The sequence below is a fragment of the Anolis carolinensis genome, unplaced genomic scaffold (assembly GCF_035594765.1).
Source record: "Anolis carolinensis isolate JA03-04 unplaced genomic scaffold, rAnoCar3.1.pri scaffold_19, whole genome shotgun sequence".
Lineage (NCBI taxonomy): Eukaryota > Metazoa > Chordata > Lepidosauria > Squamata > Dactyloidae > Anolis > Anolis carolinensis.
In genome coordinates, this window is record NW_026943829.1 from 3,471,962 (window position 1) to 3,489,449 (window position 17,488).

The 17,488-nt window shown below is 46.5% G+C and overlaps 1 protein-coding gene and 1 long non-coding RNA gene across 2 annotated transcripts in view; both read right to left on the bottom strand.

The window, feature by feature from the left end:
• The window catches only part of LOC134294761 (uncharacterized), a 428,900-nt gene extending 422,035 nt beyond the window's left edge, over positions 1-6,865 (bottom strand). Inside the window, exon 1 of the long non-coding RNA XR_010001453.1 lies at positions 5,288-6,865. This is a non-coding gene — a long non-coding RNA (uncharacterized LOC134294761). The remainder of the gene's footprint in view (positions 1-5,287) is intronic.
• A 7,912-nt stretch (positions 6,866-14,777) lies between these two features.
• Positions 14,778-15,854, bottom strand: LOC134294757 (leucine--tRNA ligase, cytoplasmic-like). Its single transcript, XM_062966415.1, has 4 exons — positions 15,757-15,854; positions 15,614-15,679; positions 15,444-15,526; positions 14,778-14,953 (listed from the first exon to the last, which is right to left on the bottom strand). The coding sequence occupies exons 1-4, from the start codon at positions 15,831-15,833 to the stop codon at positions 14,811-14,813; spliced, it is 369 nt and encodes a 122-aa protein (XP_062822485.1). The 5' UTR covers positions 15,834-15,854; the 3' UTR covers positions 14,778-14,810.
• Positions 15,855-17,488: the final 1,634 nt, after the last annotated feature.

The following is a 17,488-nucleotide window of genomic DNA, read 5'->3' on the forward strand; positions in this document are numbered from 1 at the left end:
AAACTCCAAGAACACTCAACAGATTAAATTTGAGCTGCTTTGCCATCAAAAGACCAATAGATGGTGCTGGTGTCTAAGCAATACCTCTGCTGACTATACTACTGAGTTTACTCAACCAAAGAGTGGCACTTGGTATCATTTATTTCTTCCTATGGGAAATGGGCTGGTTCATTCACAGCAAGATAAATCCAAATGGAGTAACTCCTTGGGACAGGCTCTCCGCACTTCCTCTCCACATGAGGCAACCCTGATGCCTATTAAGTAAACTGGCTGGGATTTCTGGGAGTTGTAGGCCAAAAATATCTGGGGACCCGAGGTTGAGAACCACTGCACTAAGATAAGGTGTTTGAGGAGTCTCACTTCCCAAATCCTAGAAGGAATGTTATCTTTCAATTAGCAAAGGAATCGTCTGTATATGAACATCTACAACAGTGGCTCCCAAACTTATTTGGCCTACCGCCCCCTTTCCAGAAAAAATATGACTCAGCGCCACCTGGAAAGGGGGTGTGGCTTAGAGGGGTGGGCGTGGCTCCTGCTCAGGAGGGCGGGGCTGAGCCTCTCCCCTAGTCCAAGATGCAGGGCTGCGAGGGGGAGGTGGGCGGGGCCACAAATGGCCGGCCAGGACTGGGATGGGCGGAGTTACGAGCTCTGAGGCAGGGCTGAGCTTCTAACCCTGTCTGCGGCGCCTGCCAGGACACAGGGGGAGGGGCTAGAGGAGGGGCGGGGCCTCTTCCCAAGTGCCTGACAGGGCTGAACCTCTATACCGGTGTTCTAACAAGTGCCATGAAAGGTATACAGAGGCTCTTGGGAAGAGACCCCGCCCCTAGCCCCGCCCTTTAGTGCTAAAAGGCCTCTCAGGAGAGGTATAGAGGCTCAGCCCTGTCTCATGCTCTTGGAAGTAGGCCCCGCCCCCACCCCTAGCCCTGCCCTTTAGACCTAAAAGGCCTCTCAGGAGAGGTATAGAGGCTCAGCCCTGTCTCATGCTCTTGGGAAGAGGCCCCGCCCCCATCCCTAACCCCGCCCTTTAGTCCTAAAAGGCGTCTCAGGAGAGGTATAGAGGCTCAGCCCTGTCTTGGGCTCTTGGGAAGAGGCCCCGCCCACTCCTCTAGCTCCACCTCCTGTGTTGTAACAGGCGCCTTGGGCTCAGCCCTGTCTCTGGCACTTGGGAAGAGGCTCCGCCCCTCCCCAGGCCCCGCCCCCAAATGCACCTGTGGTAATCACCGCCCCCCTGAATTGTTGCAGCGCCCACCAGGGGGCGGTGGTGCCCACTTTGGGAATCACTGTACTAAAATAATGTATAAATATTAAAGTATAGTGCCTCTACTTTGTGGATTTTCACTTTTCGCAGGTGGTCCTGGAATGTAATCCCCGAGATAAGTGAGGGAACACTAGACTCAATGCTGGGCAGCTTCCACTGGACAGTGTTGTGAGAGCAACACTGTCCAGCTCCTACTTGAGCTGGCCTTTCCCCCTCCAAAGCCCAGCACTTCGATCATGCTTAACATAGGGGAGGGGGGAAACATCTTAAGGGAGTCTGAAGTGGTAATGGGCCATGAAGCATATGGCAATGTTCTGCCATCTCGAGAGCCATATGTACCGGCCTATAGACTGTCAGGATGTGATACACTACAGATAATATCTGTGATAAATTATTCACTTAACCAAAAATTGTACATCAAACCTCAGCAGCTGGTAAAAATTGGAGGCTTGCCCAGTACATTAAGGGAAGTTTGCTTCCTCAAAGCTTGACTATTCTTTGGGGGATTCTGAATTATGCATGTTACCCTGAAAGCAAATGCTGTACATACACATTCAAAGTTATTATTAACCTCATCAAGCAGGAAAGGGATGGAGAAAGCAGCTGGTTTTCAGCTAACAGGCTTAGGATGTGACGATACATTTCAGGATTTACTGAGAAAGGGCATGAGCCTCCATTCTTGACATCTTGGTCGCAAAGCCAACCAGGATGAGATTGTAGAAAGGGTGCTTACGATTTTAAATATTGAAAATGTTTGATAATGGACAGTGCCGTTCTGTCAGTAACTACCAATCACATTTTTAAATGTTTCAATCATATTTTAGTGCAACAATAATCCTCCCTAACGTGGCAGGACTAGGAATGAAAAGATCTGCCGAGCATAACCCACAACCAGAGACATCTGGATCCGAATTGCTGGATTTATGACAACAAATCCAGCCCGAAGGAAGAGAGGCAGAGCTGTCAAACATGGCAGGTGATTCGTACAAAAAACAAAACAAAGTGGGATGAAAGAATGAGCTGAAGGCAGAATGAGAAGAAGATATAACCGAGTCATTTGATCCATTAAAACCACAGGTATCAAAGCCTATGGGAAAACTAACAGGGATGGTAAAGCCAGCTTTGGAAGCATTAGATCTCAGCTTAGATCCAAATCGCAAAATCAAAGAACGACAAGAAATGTCAGATGTCTTATAACAAAAATGGAAAATTTGGAAAATAAAAGGGTCAATCTTTTATTATTTACTAGCTGGTTCTAACCCCGTCTTAACAACAAAAGTTGTGTTTTATTTTATAAAGCATCTAAAAGGATATTAGAGTATACTAGCTATGCCCGGCCACGTGCTGCTGTGGCGAAGTATGGTGGTATGGGAAATAAAGTATTGAGGAATTGGTGGTAGTTAAGGTTAAGGGTCCCCTGGGCTGAGTGGGTTGCTAGGAGACCAAGTGAGCGGAACTTAGCATTCTAACTGGCAGCAATTGGATAAAAACGATTATTCCTCTCCCCTCTAATTAGGACCGAGGGTGGTAAATTTCAGAAATAAAAATAGATACCAATAAAATTACATTACCGTATATACTTGAGTATAAGCCAACCCGAATATAAGCCGAGGCACCTAATTTTACCACAAAAAACTGGGAAAACATTGACTCCAGTATAAGCCGAGGGTGGTAAATTTCAGAAATAAAAATAGATACCAATAAAATGACATTACCGTATATACTCAAGTATAAGCCGACCCAAATATAAGCCGAGGCACCTAATTTTACCACAAAAAAAACTGGGAAAACATTGACTCCCGTATAAGCCGAGGGTGGGAAATTTCAGAAATAAAAATAGATACCAATAAAATTACATTACCGTATATACTCGAGTATAAGCCAACCCGAATATAAGCCGAGGCACCTAATTTTACCACAAAAAACTGGGAAAACATTGACTCCAGTATAAGCCGAGGGTGGTAAATTTCAGAAATAAAAATAGATACCAATAAAATTACATTACCGTATATACTCGAGTATAAGCTGACCTGAATATAAGCTGAGGCACCTAATTTTACCACAAAAAAACTGGGAAAACATTGACTCCAGTATAAGCCGAGGGTGGTAAATTTCAGAAATAAAAATAGATACCAATAAAATGACATTACCGTATATACTCGAGTATAAGCCGACCCGAATATAAGCCGAGGCACGTAATTTTACCACAAAAAACTGGGAAAACATTGACTCCAGTATAAGCCGAGGGTGGCAAATTTCAGAAATAAAAATAGATACCAATAAAATTACATTACCGTATATACTCGAGTATAAGCTGACCCGAATATAAGCCGAGGCACCTAATTTTACCACAAAAAACTGGGAAAACATTGACTCCAGTATAAGCCGAGGGTGGTAAATTTCAGAAATAAAAATAGATACCAATAAAATTACATTACCGTATATACTCGAGTATAAGCCAACTCGAATATAAGCCCTCCTCCAATGCTAAGGCTTCCCACCAAATGGAACTGTAGAGGAGAGTCTACTGAACAAGCCAGGACCTGCCGCAGACCAGGACTGCCATCAGTTGAGGAGTTACGAAGGTGGAGGCATTACTTTTCATTCAACCCTCATAAAATTTCACACCATTACGGTGGGATTTCACCACACTTGATTGCCAAAGGGCTAATTATAAACTCCTCTCTATGTCCCCTTCCTGCCTAATTAGATTTTTGTTGTAACAAGATAAAAGGGGGGACTGTATCGGTTGTCTTTTTTCCTCTCCCTATGCCGAATTAAATTCATGAAAAAGTCAAATGGTTGAGAGACAGAGAAAGGTGTAGGAAACATTAATAGACTTTAGAATAAAATCCAGGCAGATTCAAATTGATTTCACTGCCAGGGGAAAATTGAATGCACAGGGAATTAGATTTATGCGCTGTCAAGTATGACTGCCGGGCGGTATCCATACAGAGGACGGTTAAAATGGTAATTGTTGGAGAGGGATGAAAATTGGGTGTGAATAGAGCAATGAACCATCCCAGGGAAGTCTGGAATGGACTTTACATGACACTAGGATCATTATCAGTAATGTATCACAATGCAAACATTGTGCATTAGGGATGTAATTCAATCACAACATTTAAATGTATAAACAATACGTTTAGTAACTGTGTGTGTGAGAGTGTGTTTTTCATATATAGATATGAAAAAAGGGACATAAATAGAACAGATTTAAGACTTGCAAGTTAGGGTATCTATTTTGCTATGTGTATTACCTACACTAAATTGTGTATATTCTGGATTCAGTGCACAGTTTTGTATACCTCTCTCTCACACTGTAAAAGCTTTTATCGTCCTAGGTCATGTTGATAATATAGAGCAGTCAAGGATAACATTCGTCTGAGCTGGATGAGGTTTTTTCTCCCCTTTTGGTTATAAAAGCTATCCTGCTGCCAAACTTTAATCATAGAATCATAGAATCATAGAATAGTAGAGTTGGAAGAGACCTCATGGGCCATCCAGTCCAACCCCCTGCCAAGAAGCAGGAAATCGCATTCAAAGCACCCCCGACAGATGGCCATCCAGCCCCTGCTTAAAAGCCTCCAAGGAAGGAGCCTCCACCACAGCCCGGGGGAGAGAGTTCCACTGTCGAACAGCCCTCACTGTGAGGAAGTTCTTCCTGATGTTCAGGTGGAATCTCCTTTCCTGTAGTCCTAGTCTGCAGGGCAGCAGAAAACAAGCTTGCTCCCTTAATTGTGCACTACTTACTTGGAAAGTAGGTGTTATAATTCAGAAACGTAATTTTTGTGGCAGCCATTTTTAACTTTTCAATATGCCATTTTAGACCTTTTTTTGCAGGCCGCAAAAACACGTTTTTACAGTTTAATAAACTTTTCTCATGTTTTTATGATAGAACCAATTAGGAAAGGACACCTATAACCCAGGGGAAAGAATCGTGTCACATAGTGTTAGTCACAGATTTTATTCTCTCTAGGAATCTCTAGATCCTTCCAATGGTAAGTTTACAGAGTCATGCTGGAAGACCTAGAAATTCTTAGAGAGGTACTTTCAGGTTAAAAAAAAACTAATTCCTTTGCTCACAGATATTTACTTCCATGAAGGATCTTGTACTCCTAACCACAAGGAATGAGAACTATATACAAAATTGGTAAAAGTGAGGTAGCAATAATAGAACATGTCAGTATAGCTATTGAGCAAATAGCTAAAATCAGGTATGGAAAGCTATAATAAAGGATGAAGCTATATAAATATCCAAGTCGGTCAAACATCTTTGTAATAGGATAAACAGGCCAAATATGGCACAGGAACAGCTGGATTTTAACTACAGCCAATTTTTCACTTTTGTGGGGTTTAGGGGTACAGGAGACCTGCAAAAGTTGAAAAAACATACAAATAAACATTATTCCTACCAGGATGACAAACGGCTCTAGACAACAGTGACAGCTATGGCAAGCCCCAGCTGCAGTATATGCAATCTTCATGTTCCCCTTCTGTCTCCTTCTTCCGCTGAGACAGGAGCATGCTCCGCACAGCCAGGCTTCGTGTTACTCTCTCAGCTGAGGAAGGAGACAGAGAATTCTTCCTCCACTAAGAAAGGGGCCATGCTACTCTTCCCTCAGTCAAGAAAGGGTACAAATATTCCTTTCTTTGCCAAGACAGGGACACACCATGTAGCTGGGCTTCCGGTCCCTTTCTTGGCCACGAAAGGAGATGGACACTCCTTCCTCCACTGAGACATGGCACACCCTGTATAGTTGGGCTTCCCACACCCTCTTAGCCAATGAAGGGGATGAGGATTCCTTCTTCTTTTGAGAAACGAACAGATGCACCCAGCAAAGTAATGGAGTGGCACGTGGGCTGAGCAAGGTAAACAGAGTGAGCCAGCCAGTGATAGGAAAATCTGTGTCTTGCGTTCTCAGGCCTCCACTGACCATGCTGAGCTGAGGCTAGCTAGAGGAAAAGGGACTGGCACACTCATGTGGTAGCCTTCTCCAACCTGAGACCTGCTTGGAGCCATGCTGTCTGTTGATAATGGAATTATGTGTGTGCACATATATGCCTTCAAACTGCATGTCAACTTATGGCTGCTCCATAAGGCAAGAGATACTCAGAGATGGTTTTGTCATTGCCTTCTTTGAAATATAGTCTATGGCACTGCTTCTTAAACCAAGGGTCCTGACCCCAAATAGGGTTCCCTTAGCTCAATGTTGGGGGTCACAAAATTTGGCAACAGTAAAAGGCTTCTGAAAGCCACCTAATCACAGAAATCAGCAACAACAAACAGTGTTCACTCTGCAGAAAATGCTTCAGCTGTACTCCACAAAAAGAAAAATCAGCCTGTTTAACAAGCCTTTCAAATGTTGATTCATTATCATTAAATGCTTGATTTTATATCTATTTTATATAGCTATATACCTGGAGTCATGGAAAATTTCTTAGGCAGAAAGGAGTCACAAGTAGAAAAAGTTTTTAAAGTCCTTGTCTACAGCATTTGATATTCAGTGGTGGGATCCCATCCAAATAAAAACCAGAACTGCAGTGATTTAGGATGTTTAGAAACTGGCTGATAAGTTTGACCTTTCACAATGAAATTTTAAAAACATACAATTGTCAGCTCACCACAGCCGCTCCTGAATGAACACACGAGACTCTCTGTGGTATCACCAGGAACTTTTACTGTAGGAAACATGAACATCAGAAAAGCCAAGAATGGGAGGCTCCGGCCAACCCTCCTTTATATACCCTCCCCCTCATTTGAACAGTCTCTTCCCGCTCAGTAAAACCCCGCGCAAATTCCCCGCCAAGTCCATCAGCCGTTTCTCCTCCGAGTCCTGGGACGCAGGTGTCTTATCACTGTCAGTGACCCTGAAACTCAGAGCCACATCCAGGCTCTAGTAGCAGGGTTCTGACATGGCGTCCTCCTCCCCTTCGTCCTGGAAGGAAAAGATTAAACACAACTATTGTTCTCCGCTGTCCAGAGTTCCTTTATACTTTTTTAACAGGCTGCAATGGAATACCGGGTGTACCTTTCCTAGGTCCTTTGGTAGCCTCAGCTCATAGGTCACTTCGTTTATTCTTTTTGCTACCCTGAATGGCCCTATATAGCGTGGAGCCAATTTCTTGGATGGGAACCCCAATTTCAGGTTTTTTGTGCTCAGCCAAACCAGATCTCCTTCGCCCAATTTGTCCCCCTCTCGGCGCCTACGATCCGCAAAGAGCTTGTACTTCTTTTGTGTTTCCCGCAATGCCTCTACCACGGTTTGCCACCCTTGCTTGATTTTGGCCGGCCATTCCTCGTCGGTCTGGCCCTCCCCTTCCTTCCACTCGGGTAGCCTGGGGAAAGGTGCCACCTCCTGTCCGTATACTATTTCGAATGGGGCACGACCTGTGGCCGAATGTACGGCCCCGTTAAAAGCCATCTCAGCAAACGGAAGAAGGTCCGCCCAATCATCCTGTCTATAATTGGTGTACATCCTTAAGAATTGGCACAGTGTCTGTTGGGTACGTTCGACCCCCCCGTTGGTCGCGGGATGAAAGGCCGAGCTCAGGTTCCTTTCTGCTCCTAACAGCTGTAAGAATTTTCCCCAAAATTTAGCAGTAAATTGGACTCCCCGGTCACTAATTATCTTGTCGGGACACCCATGTAGGCGATATACATGCTTCACATACAAATCAGCAAGTTTTTCAGCTGAAGGGAGTTTTGGCAGAGCCACAAAGTGTGCCTGTTTTGAGAATAGGTCCAATATTGTCCAAATGTATCTGTGGCCTCTGCTGGGGGGTAGTTCGCCTACAAAATCCATGGCTACGCATTCCCATGGCCTCATGGGCTCCACCACCTTCTGCAATAGCCCCTGGGGCTTCCCCGGTGGTGTTTTTCCCTCTGCACATAATTCACACTGCGTGACGTATCCCCTGGCGTCTTTCCTCATTCCGGGCCACCAGCATTGTTTGGCCAACAGTTTAATAGTCCTGGTGGGGCCTAGATGACCCGCACCCTTGTTATCATGGTACTTCCTTAACATTTCTCGTCTTAAACATTCAGGAATATACAATTTCTTATTTACAAACACCAAATCCCCACACAATTCTCCCTTTTCTTTGTTTGTTTGTAACCATTTGTCCATTCCATACGCTCGCTTCAACTCTTCCTCCCATATTTCTTCTCCCCCCGTGGAAATGGCAGTACGTTTGTTTTCTTTGGCCGCTTGTGCTCGAGTTAGTACTGCCAGGCCCCATTGCTTATCAAGAAAAATACTCCCTTCAGATTCCTGAATTCCTCCCCCGTGCTGAGGCATCCGAGAGAGAGCGTCAGCGAGTATATTATGTTTCCCCTGGAAGAATCTGAGTCTGAAATCAAAACGGCTGAAATATTGGGCCCATCTAATTTGCTTCGCTGATAGTTTACGAGGGGATCTTAGATACTGTAAATTTCTATGGTCAGTCCACACCTCAAACGGTTTTCCACTTCCTTCCAGAAAGTGTCTCCAGCACTCTAGTGCTTTTAGAATAGCTAAGGCTTCTCTCTCCCAAATAGGCCAGTTTTTTTCTGTATCGCTAAACTTTTTTGACAGATAGCCACATGGCTTCAGGTTCCCCCCCTCGTCTTTCTGTAGCAGAACTGCCCCATATGCCCGGTCTGACGCATCGCAATGTAATACAAAGGCTTTAGACATATCAGGGTGCTGTAGGACAGGCTCCTCAGTAAAACGCTTTTTAAGGGCTTCGAAAGCTTCCTGGCATTCTATTGTCCAGGTCAGTTTGGCCCCTGGGGCCTTCACTTTGGCTGTTTCTCCCCTACCTTTAGTCTTTAACAAATCCGTTAATGGCAAAGTGAGGCGCGCAAAGTCCTTGATAAATGCTCTATAGAAGTTTGCGAACCCTAGGAAGGATTGCAGCTGCTTCCGTGTTTTGGGGGCTTCCCACCCCCTCACGTCTTCTACCTTCGCAGGGTCCATCGCCACTCCCTGGGAGGAAATCCTATACCCCAGAAAGTCTATCTGGTCTTTATTGAACTCGCACTTGGCAAGCTTCGCATACAGTTTTGCTTCTCTCAACTTTTGCAGGACTTCCCTGACTAGTTCTATGTGTTGCTCCTTAGTCCGAGATACTAACAATATGTCATCTAAAAAAACAAAGACTCCCTTGTACAACAATGGATGCAACACTTCGTTGATTAATTGCATGAACGCGGCGCCTCCGCCGCACAAACCGAAAGGGAGCACACGATAATTGAATAATCCGAATGCACAGGAGAAGGCCGTCTTCCACCTGTCCTCTGGTTTAATCTGCAATTTATGGTACGCTTCAATTAAGTCCAATTTAGTGAATATCTGTCCCTCCGATAACTGGGCGATCAAGTCCTTCACTAAAGGTAGGGGGTATTTATTTCCAGAACTGATTGCATTCAGGCCCCTGTAGTCAATGCAGAGCCTCAGCGTTTGGTCCTTTTTGCGCCTGAACAACACAGGCGCCCCTAGAGGGGAATTTGAAGGCTCTATGAAACCCCTCGCTAGGTTTTTATCAATGTATTTTCTCAGTTCCTCCTTTTCCCTAGCCGACATTGGGTATATTTTTGCCTTAGGAAGCTCTGCTCCTGGGACTAGCTCTATCTTCACTTCAACTCTCCGCTTCGGTGGGAAACTGTCTGCTTCCTTCTCATCGAATACGTCCACAAAATCCCGATACTCTGGGGGTAATTTATCTGCCAGTTCTGCTATCCTGATAGAGTCTTCCTCCCCCCTTTTCCCCGGCTCCCTTTCCACTTCCTGGCTCCCTCCTTCCAACTTCATCCTGAAGATCATGCTCTTATCCTCCCAGTTGATTTGCGGGTTGGCCTGCCCCAGCCATGGCATGCCTAGTATAACATTATAGCTGGCTATTTGTGATATCACAAATGACACCTTTCCTTCCCAACTCCCTATCTTACACTTTACATCTTCGGCACTGTACTTAGCTAATGATCCCGATGCTGTGGATCCGTCCAACTGCGAAAAAGCTATTGGGGATTCTAGGTTCGTTCTTTCGCATCCCAATCCCTCGGCTAATTCAGGGGAGATGATGTTCCTGGAACATCCACAATCCACAAATGCTTTGCAGGTTGCTTGTTTGCTGCCACTTTCCAGCTGAATGGGGACCACTATCATGGCTTTGTCCTGACTTACCAACCCCCCCGAGTGGTGCCTCATCGGTGGTTCTTCCTCGGCGCGTTTCCCTGCCACGGCTCTTGGTTTGGGCGGGCCTCCGCCTTCCCCTTTTCTCTGCCAGCACTCGGCAGCCCTGTGGCCCAAACGGCCGCACACGAAGCAGCCCCTCCTGCTGGTGCTCACGTTCCCTGTCGGCTCCGTTCTCCTCCCGGCTGGGGTTGATCCCTCCTTCCGGCTCCCCTCTTTCATCTGCGGCCGCTGCTGTAGCCCTCCTCGGTGCCTCCTCGCCTGGGCCAGCGATGTCTCGATGCGCCCCGCCAGCTGAATCCATCCGCGCAGTGTGTCAGGCTCATCACGATGCACCGCCCAGGAGAGGATCTCCCGCCTGAGCCCCTCTTTGAAGAGTTCTATCTTTGTCACTGCAGACCATTCCGGCACCTTTTCAGCGAGGCATTGGAACTCCTCCGCATACTCAGATACCGACCTCTGCCCCTGGGAGACGGTCTTCAACTTCTCCCTCGCCCGGATCTGCTCCAGTGGATCTCGGAAACGGGTCTCCAGGGCCCCCATAAAGCGTCGGAGTGACCCCAGACATGGGTCGCGCCGCGCGTGCAGTTGAACGTACCAGCTGGCCGCTCCCCTCTTCAACACTGCACCAATGGCCCGTACCCGGCTGGATTCCGTTCTAAAAGTGTGAGCATTGTCCTCCATATAGCCCCTCACCGTGGTCAGGAAAAAATCCAGTTCAGAGGACTCTCCCCCAAACTCGATCCTTAGTTCCTCTCGTCTCGGTAGGGGTCCCTGTGGTGGCAATCCCCAATTCTCCGCCCGTCGCAAGCCCCCTTGCGGGCCAGTGGGCCCCGCTGCTGCTTCCCTTTGTCCTGTGCCACGCCCGGCATTCGCCAGGGGCACCAGGGTCTCAGTTGGGAGCGTAGCCGGGATTCTCGGAGGCTTTTCCCCTTCGTCGTCACTCTCCTCCACCCGCGTCAGGCTCGTTTGGATCTTGGGCCGGGCACCGGGCTCCTTTCGCATTTCCCTTCCCTTCGGTGCTGGGAGGTCTGCAAAGCCCTGGCTGCTTCCCATGCTCACGTCCCACATTGAGCTAGCCCGGAGTTCCCTTCCTCGCTCCGGCTCCGCCAAAACCGCCAGGCGCTCCATCGCCCTCGACATCACTGCCAGGGTGGTCTCCATCGCCGACATCCTCTCCTCCAGAAACACCATCTTTTGCGGGCCTGGGGAAGGTGAACCTTCCTCTCCTCCGGTGCTATCTCCCCGCACCACTCCGCGCCTCTGGGTTACCCCATTTGGCTGGGCATAAGCGGTGGATGACGCCAGGGCCGCCAGCTGGTGGAACTCAGCGTCCGTCTCGGGAGTGGCCCTTTCCGACCTTCCTCCTCCGGCGCCCAAGAGCTCTTCATCCTCCACTTGCATGTTACACCTCACCGCTACAGCGGGATGGTGTCCGTATTCTTGGCTTAGTGTCAGCTCACCACAGCCGCTCCTGAATGAACACACGAGACTCTCTGTGGTATCACCAGGAACTTTTACTGTAGGAAACATGAACATCAGAAAAGCCAAGAATGGGAGGCTCCGGCCAACCCTCCTTTATATACCCTCCCCCTCATTTGAACAGTCTCTTCCCGCTCAGTAAAACCCCGCGCAAATTCCCCGCCAAGTCCATCAGCCGTTTCTCCTCCGAGTCCTGGGACGCAGGTGTCTTATCACTGTCAGTGACCCTGAAACTCAGAGCCACATCCAGGCTCTAGTAGCAGGGTTCTGACATACAATAGTATGTTGAAGTTCATCATGATATCAATGTTTCTTTTCATTTCAAAGAGAACATTGCCCCACCTTCTTCTGGCCAATCCATTAATTGCAAACTGTAGTGGACCATAAATAGGCTAATACTATACTTTGAGTTATTATCAAAAATGACTCATGAGAAAGAGAATTTATATACCGCCCTCTCTCCCCAAAGGGACTCAGGGCGGTTTACAAGCATAAAAACAGAAGCATACATTACAAGCAACACAATACACTCATTATTAAACAAAATTAAAGACCTATACAACTCGTAAAACAGTGAAGACCATAAGAAACAATCACAATAACCAGAAGGAACAAGAATACATAATCAGATGGGTTGACATGGACTGTTATTAGGGATAGATGATCCTTGTTCAGAATGTTTACGGGCCAGGGGTCGGCAGTACACCTGAGAAAATTATTCAAAGACCCACTGAAACCAGGTTTTCAACTCCTTGCGAAAGGACGACAGAGTAGGGGCTTGCCTAATCTCCTTCGGCAGGAGATTCCAGAGCCGGGGGGCCACTACCGAGAAGGCCCGCTCCCTTGTCCTCACCAGTCGTGCTTGGGACGAAGGTGGGAGCGAGAGGAGGGCCTCCCCGGATGATCTCAGGGCCTGCGGCGGTTCATAGGGTAAGATGCGATCACGGAGATAGGCAGGGCCCAAGCCGTATAGGGCTTTATAGGTCAATACCTGAACCTTGAATTGGGCCCGGCAGTTTATCGGAAGCCAGTGGAGCTGCTTTAATAGGGGCATTGTATGCTCCCTATAACCAGCTCTGGTTAGAAACCTGGCTGCTGACCTTTTGAACAAGTTGGAGTTTCCGGACCATCTTCATGGGCAGCCCTACGTAGAGAGCACTGTAGTAATCCAATCTGGATGTAACCAAGGCATGGACCACCATGGCCAAGTCAGACTTCTCGAGGTATGGTCGCAGCTGGTGCACGAGTTTTGATTGTGCAAAGGCGCTCCTGGCCACCTGAGCCTCAAGCGTCAGCGATGAGTCCAGAAGGACCCCCAGATTGCGTACCTGCGTTCTCAGGAGGAGTGCAACCCTGTTGAGCACAGGTTGCCACCCAATACCCCGATTGGTCCCATGATTGACCAGGAGGGCCTCTTTCTTGTCTGGATTAAGCTTCAACTTGTTAGCCCTCATCCAGTTCATCACAGCTGTCAGGCACTGGGGTTTAGGATCTGGGCGGCTTCCTTGGAGTTCGGTGGAAAAGAGTAATAGAGTTGGGTGTCATTTGCGTAGAGATCGCACCGCACCCCAAAACTCTGGATGACCTCACCCAGCAGTTTCATGTAGATGTTAAAAAGCATGGGGGATAGAATGGAACCTTGCATGACCCGACAGGTCAAAGGCCAAGGGTCCGAGCAGGTATCCCCCAGCTTCACCAACTGGGTGTGATCCCTCAGGAAGGAGCGGAGCCACTGCAAAGCAATGCCCCCAAGACCCATTCCTGAGAGCCTCCAGAAGGATACCATGGTCGATGGTATCGAACACCGCTGAAATGTCCAAGAGAACCAGTAGGCATGCACTCCCCCTATCTAGTTCTCTGCGGAGGTCATCCACCAAGGCAACCAAAGCCATCTCAGTCCCATGACCAGGCCTGAAACCAGACTGTGACAAATCTAGATAAATGGTCTCAAACAAGAATTCCTGGAGCTGGGAGGCGATCACCCTCTCCAAGACCTTGCCCAAAAACGGGAGGTTGGAGATTGGTCGGTATTTGTTTAATAGAGACGAATCCAAATTTGCCTTCTTCAATATAGGCTTTACAATTGGTTTGTTGAGGCAGGATGGTAGATGCCCTTGTTGAAGAGAGGCATTGATGATTCTCGTGAACCAATCAGCCAACCCCCCACTGACCAATTTGATAAGCCAAGTTGGGCAAGGGTCCAAGACACAAGTGGTCGACCTCACGCACCAAGAACCTTGTCAACGTCATCAGGCTGAACAAGTCGAAACGAATCCAAGAAGACCTGACAGACAGGTGCCTTGGTTACATCCTCTGGTACTGCATTAACATCGGCATCTAAGTCGGAGCGCATTCGAGTGACTTTATCTGCAAAGTGATGTGCGAACACACCACATCGGGTTGTCAGGTGATCAGGGGGGCCCTCCCCCTCAAGGGGATGGAGAAACTCCCTGACCACCCGAAACAACTCTCCAGGTCGAGAAGGACTTTCTGGCTGCACGCATTGCCGCGGAGTAGGCCTTAAGAGAGGCTCTAGCCCGTGGATGCTCTTTGAATCCTCCGCCAGCGGCTCTCTAGGCCCCGCCTTGTTTACAAGACAGCTGATGGTGACTACTAATTTATTTATGGCAGATGAAAGGGGGGGACGCAATAAACCATCTGCCCCAATTCTCAATCACTTTATTCACTTCCTGGGAAATCAAAAGTACACGTAACAGTAAAAAATAAGGGCTAATTCTGATGACTATCTTTTCCAGAAAGTGGTTAGATTTACAGGTGTCCTGAAAAGTGTCTATTAACAGAGATCCAACATATGTGAAGATCTGCATCCACTATGCTAACTAAATCAACAGAAAGTGGTTACAATGATGATAAGAATTCCTTCCCCTTCCTTCTTACCTGATCCTCATTGGAGACTCTCCTTGTCCACGGAGATTGCCCCCTTGTAGGAGATGAGCCACTGTATAGAAGGCCATGTAGATAGTTGAATCAGAGAGAGATTCTATCAGCCACTGCTCATCCCAAGGCAAACGAGTACCTAGAAGATGACAAAGTATGTTAATTGTGAATTAGCAGTCTAGGTTTCTAGGCTAACCAAGGTGGGGACATGGGTGGGGAAATTAAAACAGCAATTATTGGGATGATAGTTATTGAATGCCTTAGTTATCAGTAATAAGTATAATACTTTCTACATTTCAGATTAAGATGGTTCACCAGGCATCATCTGAAAATCACTATGTTGGAAGGTGAGGCTGCTCTGAAGGGAAACCTGAAAGGAACATGATTGGTTTCTACAGGAAGTTGAACTAATAATGTCCTGATCAGTAATGAATCTGCACTTCCATTTAAGAGCTGGGAATCTGTAGATGAAAAACTGAGCAACATCATGATCTGACATCATATGGCTCACTTTGCTGCATCCATTGTCTTACTATATGTCATTATACAGTATATTGCAGATTTTTTAAAAACGAAATGAGTCATATCAAACAGTAGTACTCCTGAACAACATTGCATGCTCTTCCTACCTAATCCATATGTTCTTGAACATGCATGTTCCTGCAGCCAGTCTAGAGTAGCTTCAAAATTTCTTCTTGTCTCTTCACAAAATCTGAAAAGAAAAGAGCATTCATCTTTACTGTGTCCCCTGGCTCTATTTTAATCCATGGTTTTTCTGTTCTTGCTCCCCATAACTTACGTTTCAAGATTTTTCAGGCATTCATGAGTCTGTTTCTTCCATGTTTCTTCACCATAATCCAAGTACCTAAAGTCAGGGGAAAACAGTTACAGCAAAGTGGGAAACATGCAACTAACGTAGCTGTATGTTGATTCCCAACTCACCATTGATCACAAAGAGCCACCACACACTCATCGGCAGATCTTGACATGACTTGTTTTTCTGGCTCCATATAGATCATAGCTTCACCCTAGAAGGAAGAGGATTACAAAGGTGAGACAACAAAAATATGTTTTACAGAATAAACAAGTGGCTTTAGCCAAGCAAATACACTCAATTCCATTTAACTAATAAGCTTCTTCAGGTGCTACCTTGAGGTTATCATGAGAGGTCAACTGAGGAATTACAGGAAATTTCAAATTTCCCCCTCTATGGCCCCTTCTACACTGCCACATAATCCAGATAATCAAATCAGATAAACTAGATTATCTGCTTTGAACTCGATTATATGAGTCTACACTACCATATAATCCACTTCAAAGCAGATAATCTACATTTAATATGGCAGCATAGAAGGGACCTAAGAGTAAAGAGTAACATCCACATCCAGAGGGGAAGGCTTCCAATATCAAGCTTCCATGAGGATTCAGTCAGTGTTTTCCTGACCTCAGGGGACAGAAAAAAAAGAAGAAAAAAAAGAGGTTGAGGGGAATTCTGTGCTGGCTATGGATCAAGAATATCTAGAGCCCTCCCATGTTCTTGGCACATGGACAGAGAGAAACAGGTTAAGCATAGGCATAAAAAGGTAAAGGTTTCCCCCTGACATTAAGTCTAAGTCGTGTCCGACTCTGGGGGTTGGTGCTTATCTCCTAAGCTGAAGAGCCAGCGTTGTCTGTAGACAACTCCAAGATCATGTGGTTGGCATGACTACATGGAACACTGTTATCTTCCCGCTGGAGCGATACCTATCGATCTACTCACACTTGCATGTTTTCGAACTGCTAGGTTGGCAGAAGCTGGGGTTAACAGCAGGAGCTCACTCTGCTCCCTGGATTCAAACCACTGACCTTTTGGTCAGTAAGTTGAGCAGCTCAGAGGTTTAACCCGCTGTGCCAGTGAGGGCCCCTAAGCATGGGCATAGATAATCTGACTTGATAAAGCAAACTTGATTTGGTTTTGAATAAGGCTATTCATCTGACTTCAAATATCTTCCCATCCACTACCCATCGCCCTAAAGGGATGCTTTTTAGGATTTCAAAATTGTGTCATTGAATTCTGTTAGTATATGAGGTAGGACTAGGTTTCTAAATCTCAGTTCAAACAAAAAGAAACAGTGAGCTAGGACCCAGCCCATGCTGGAAACAAATCTAATTCACTGGGTGGAAGCACGTGAAAGTTTCTCTACTATATTTTCAGCAGACCTACAGATAGCAAAGATCAATTATTCTAAAAGTGAAAGCGGCTAACCCTCACAAAATGGACTTATTAACATTTATACCTTCTACAACTGTATTAGGGAAGTCAGAGGTGGCCCTCTACTACAATTTCTACAATACCTCACTTCTAACAATACTGAGAGGGAATAATGGGAGTTGTCAGGCAAAATTATGAACAGCCAAACTTTTCATATGCTCCTGGTGTAAGTGCTATGTGTAGTGTGCACTGACAGAGCAAAAGAGACCCCAGACCTTTACAGTTCATGTCACCTAAACTGTTAGTACACTTGACCACCTCTATTAATAATGGTATTCATTAAAAGGAAATGGGGTGAACTGCATGGTTCCTCATACATTCCACTTCTACCATGTACCACCCCAGGACCAAGCATGGAAGCAAGTATAACCTGTAGGGATGGCAACAGGACAGAGAGTTTGATCTTTTATTGGGCTTAGCTCC

Coding starts and splice junctions, on each gene's coding strand:
- LOC134294757 (XM_062966415.1), bottom strand. CDS start 15,833: ATGATCTATATGGAGCCAGAAAAACAAGTCATGTCAAGATCTGCCGAT. Junction 15,680..15,756: donor GTGGCTCTTTGTGATCAATG/GTGAGTTGGGAA, acceptor CCCTGACTTTAG/GTACTTGGATTATGGTGAAG. Junction 14,954..15,443: donor TTCAAGAACATATGGATTAG/GTAGGAAGAGCA, acceptor GTCATCTTCTAG/GTACTCGTTTGCCTTGGGAT.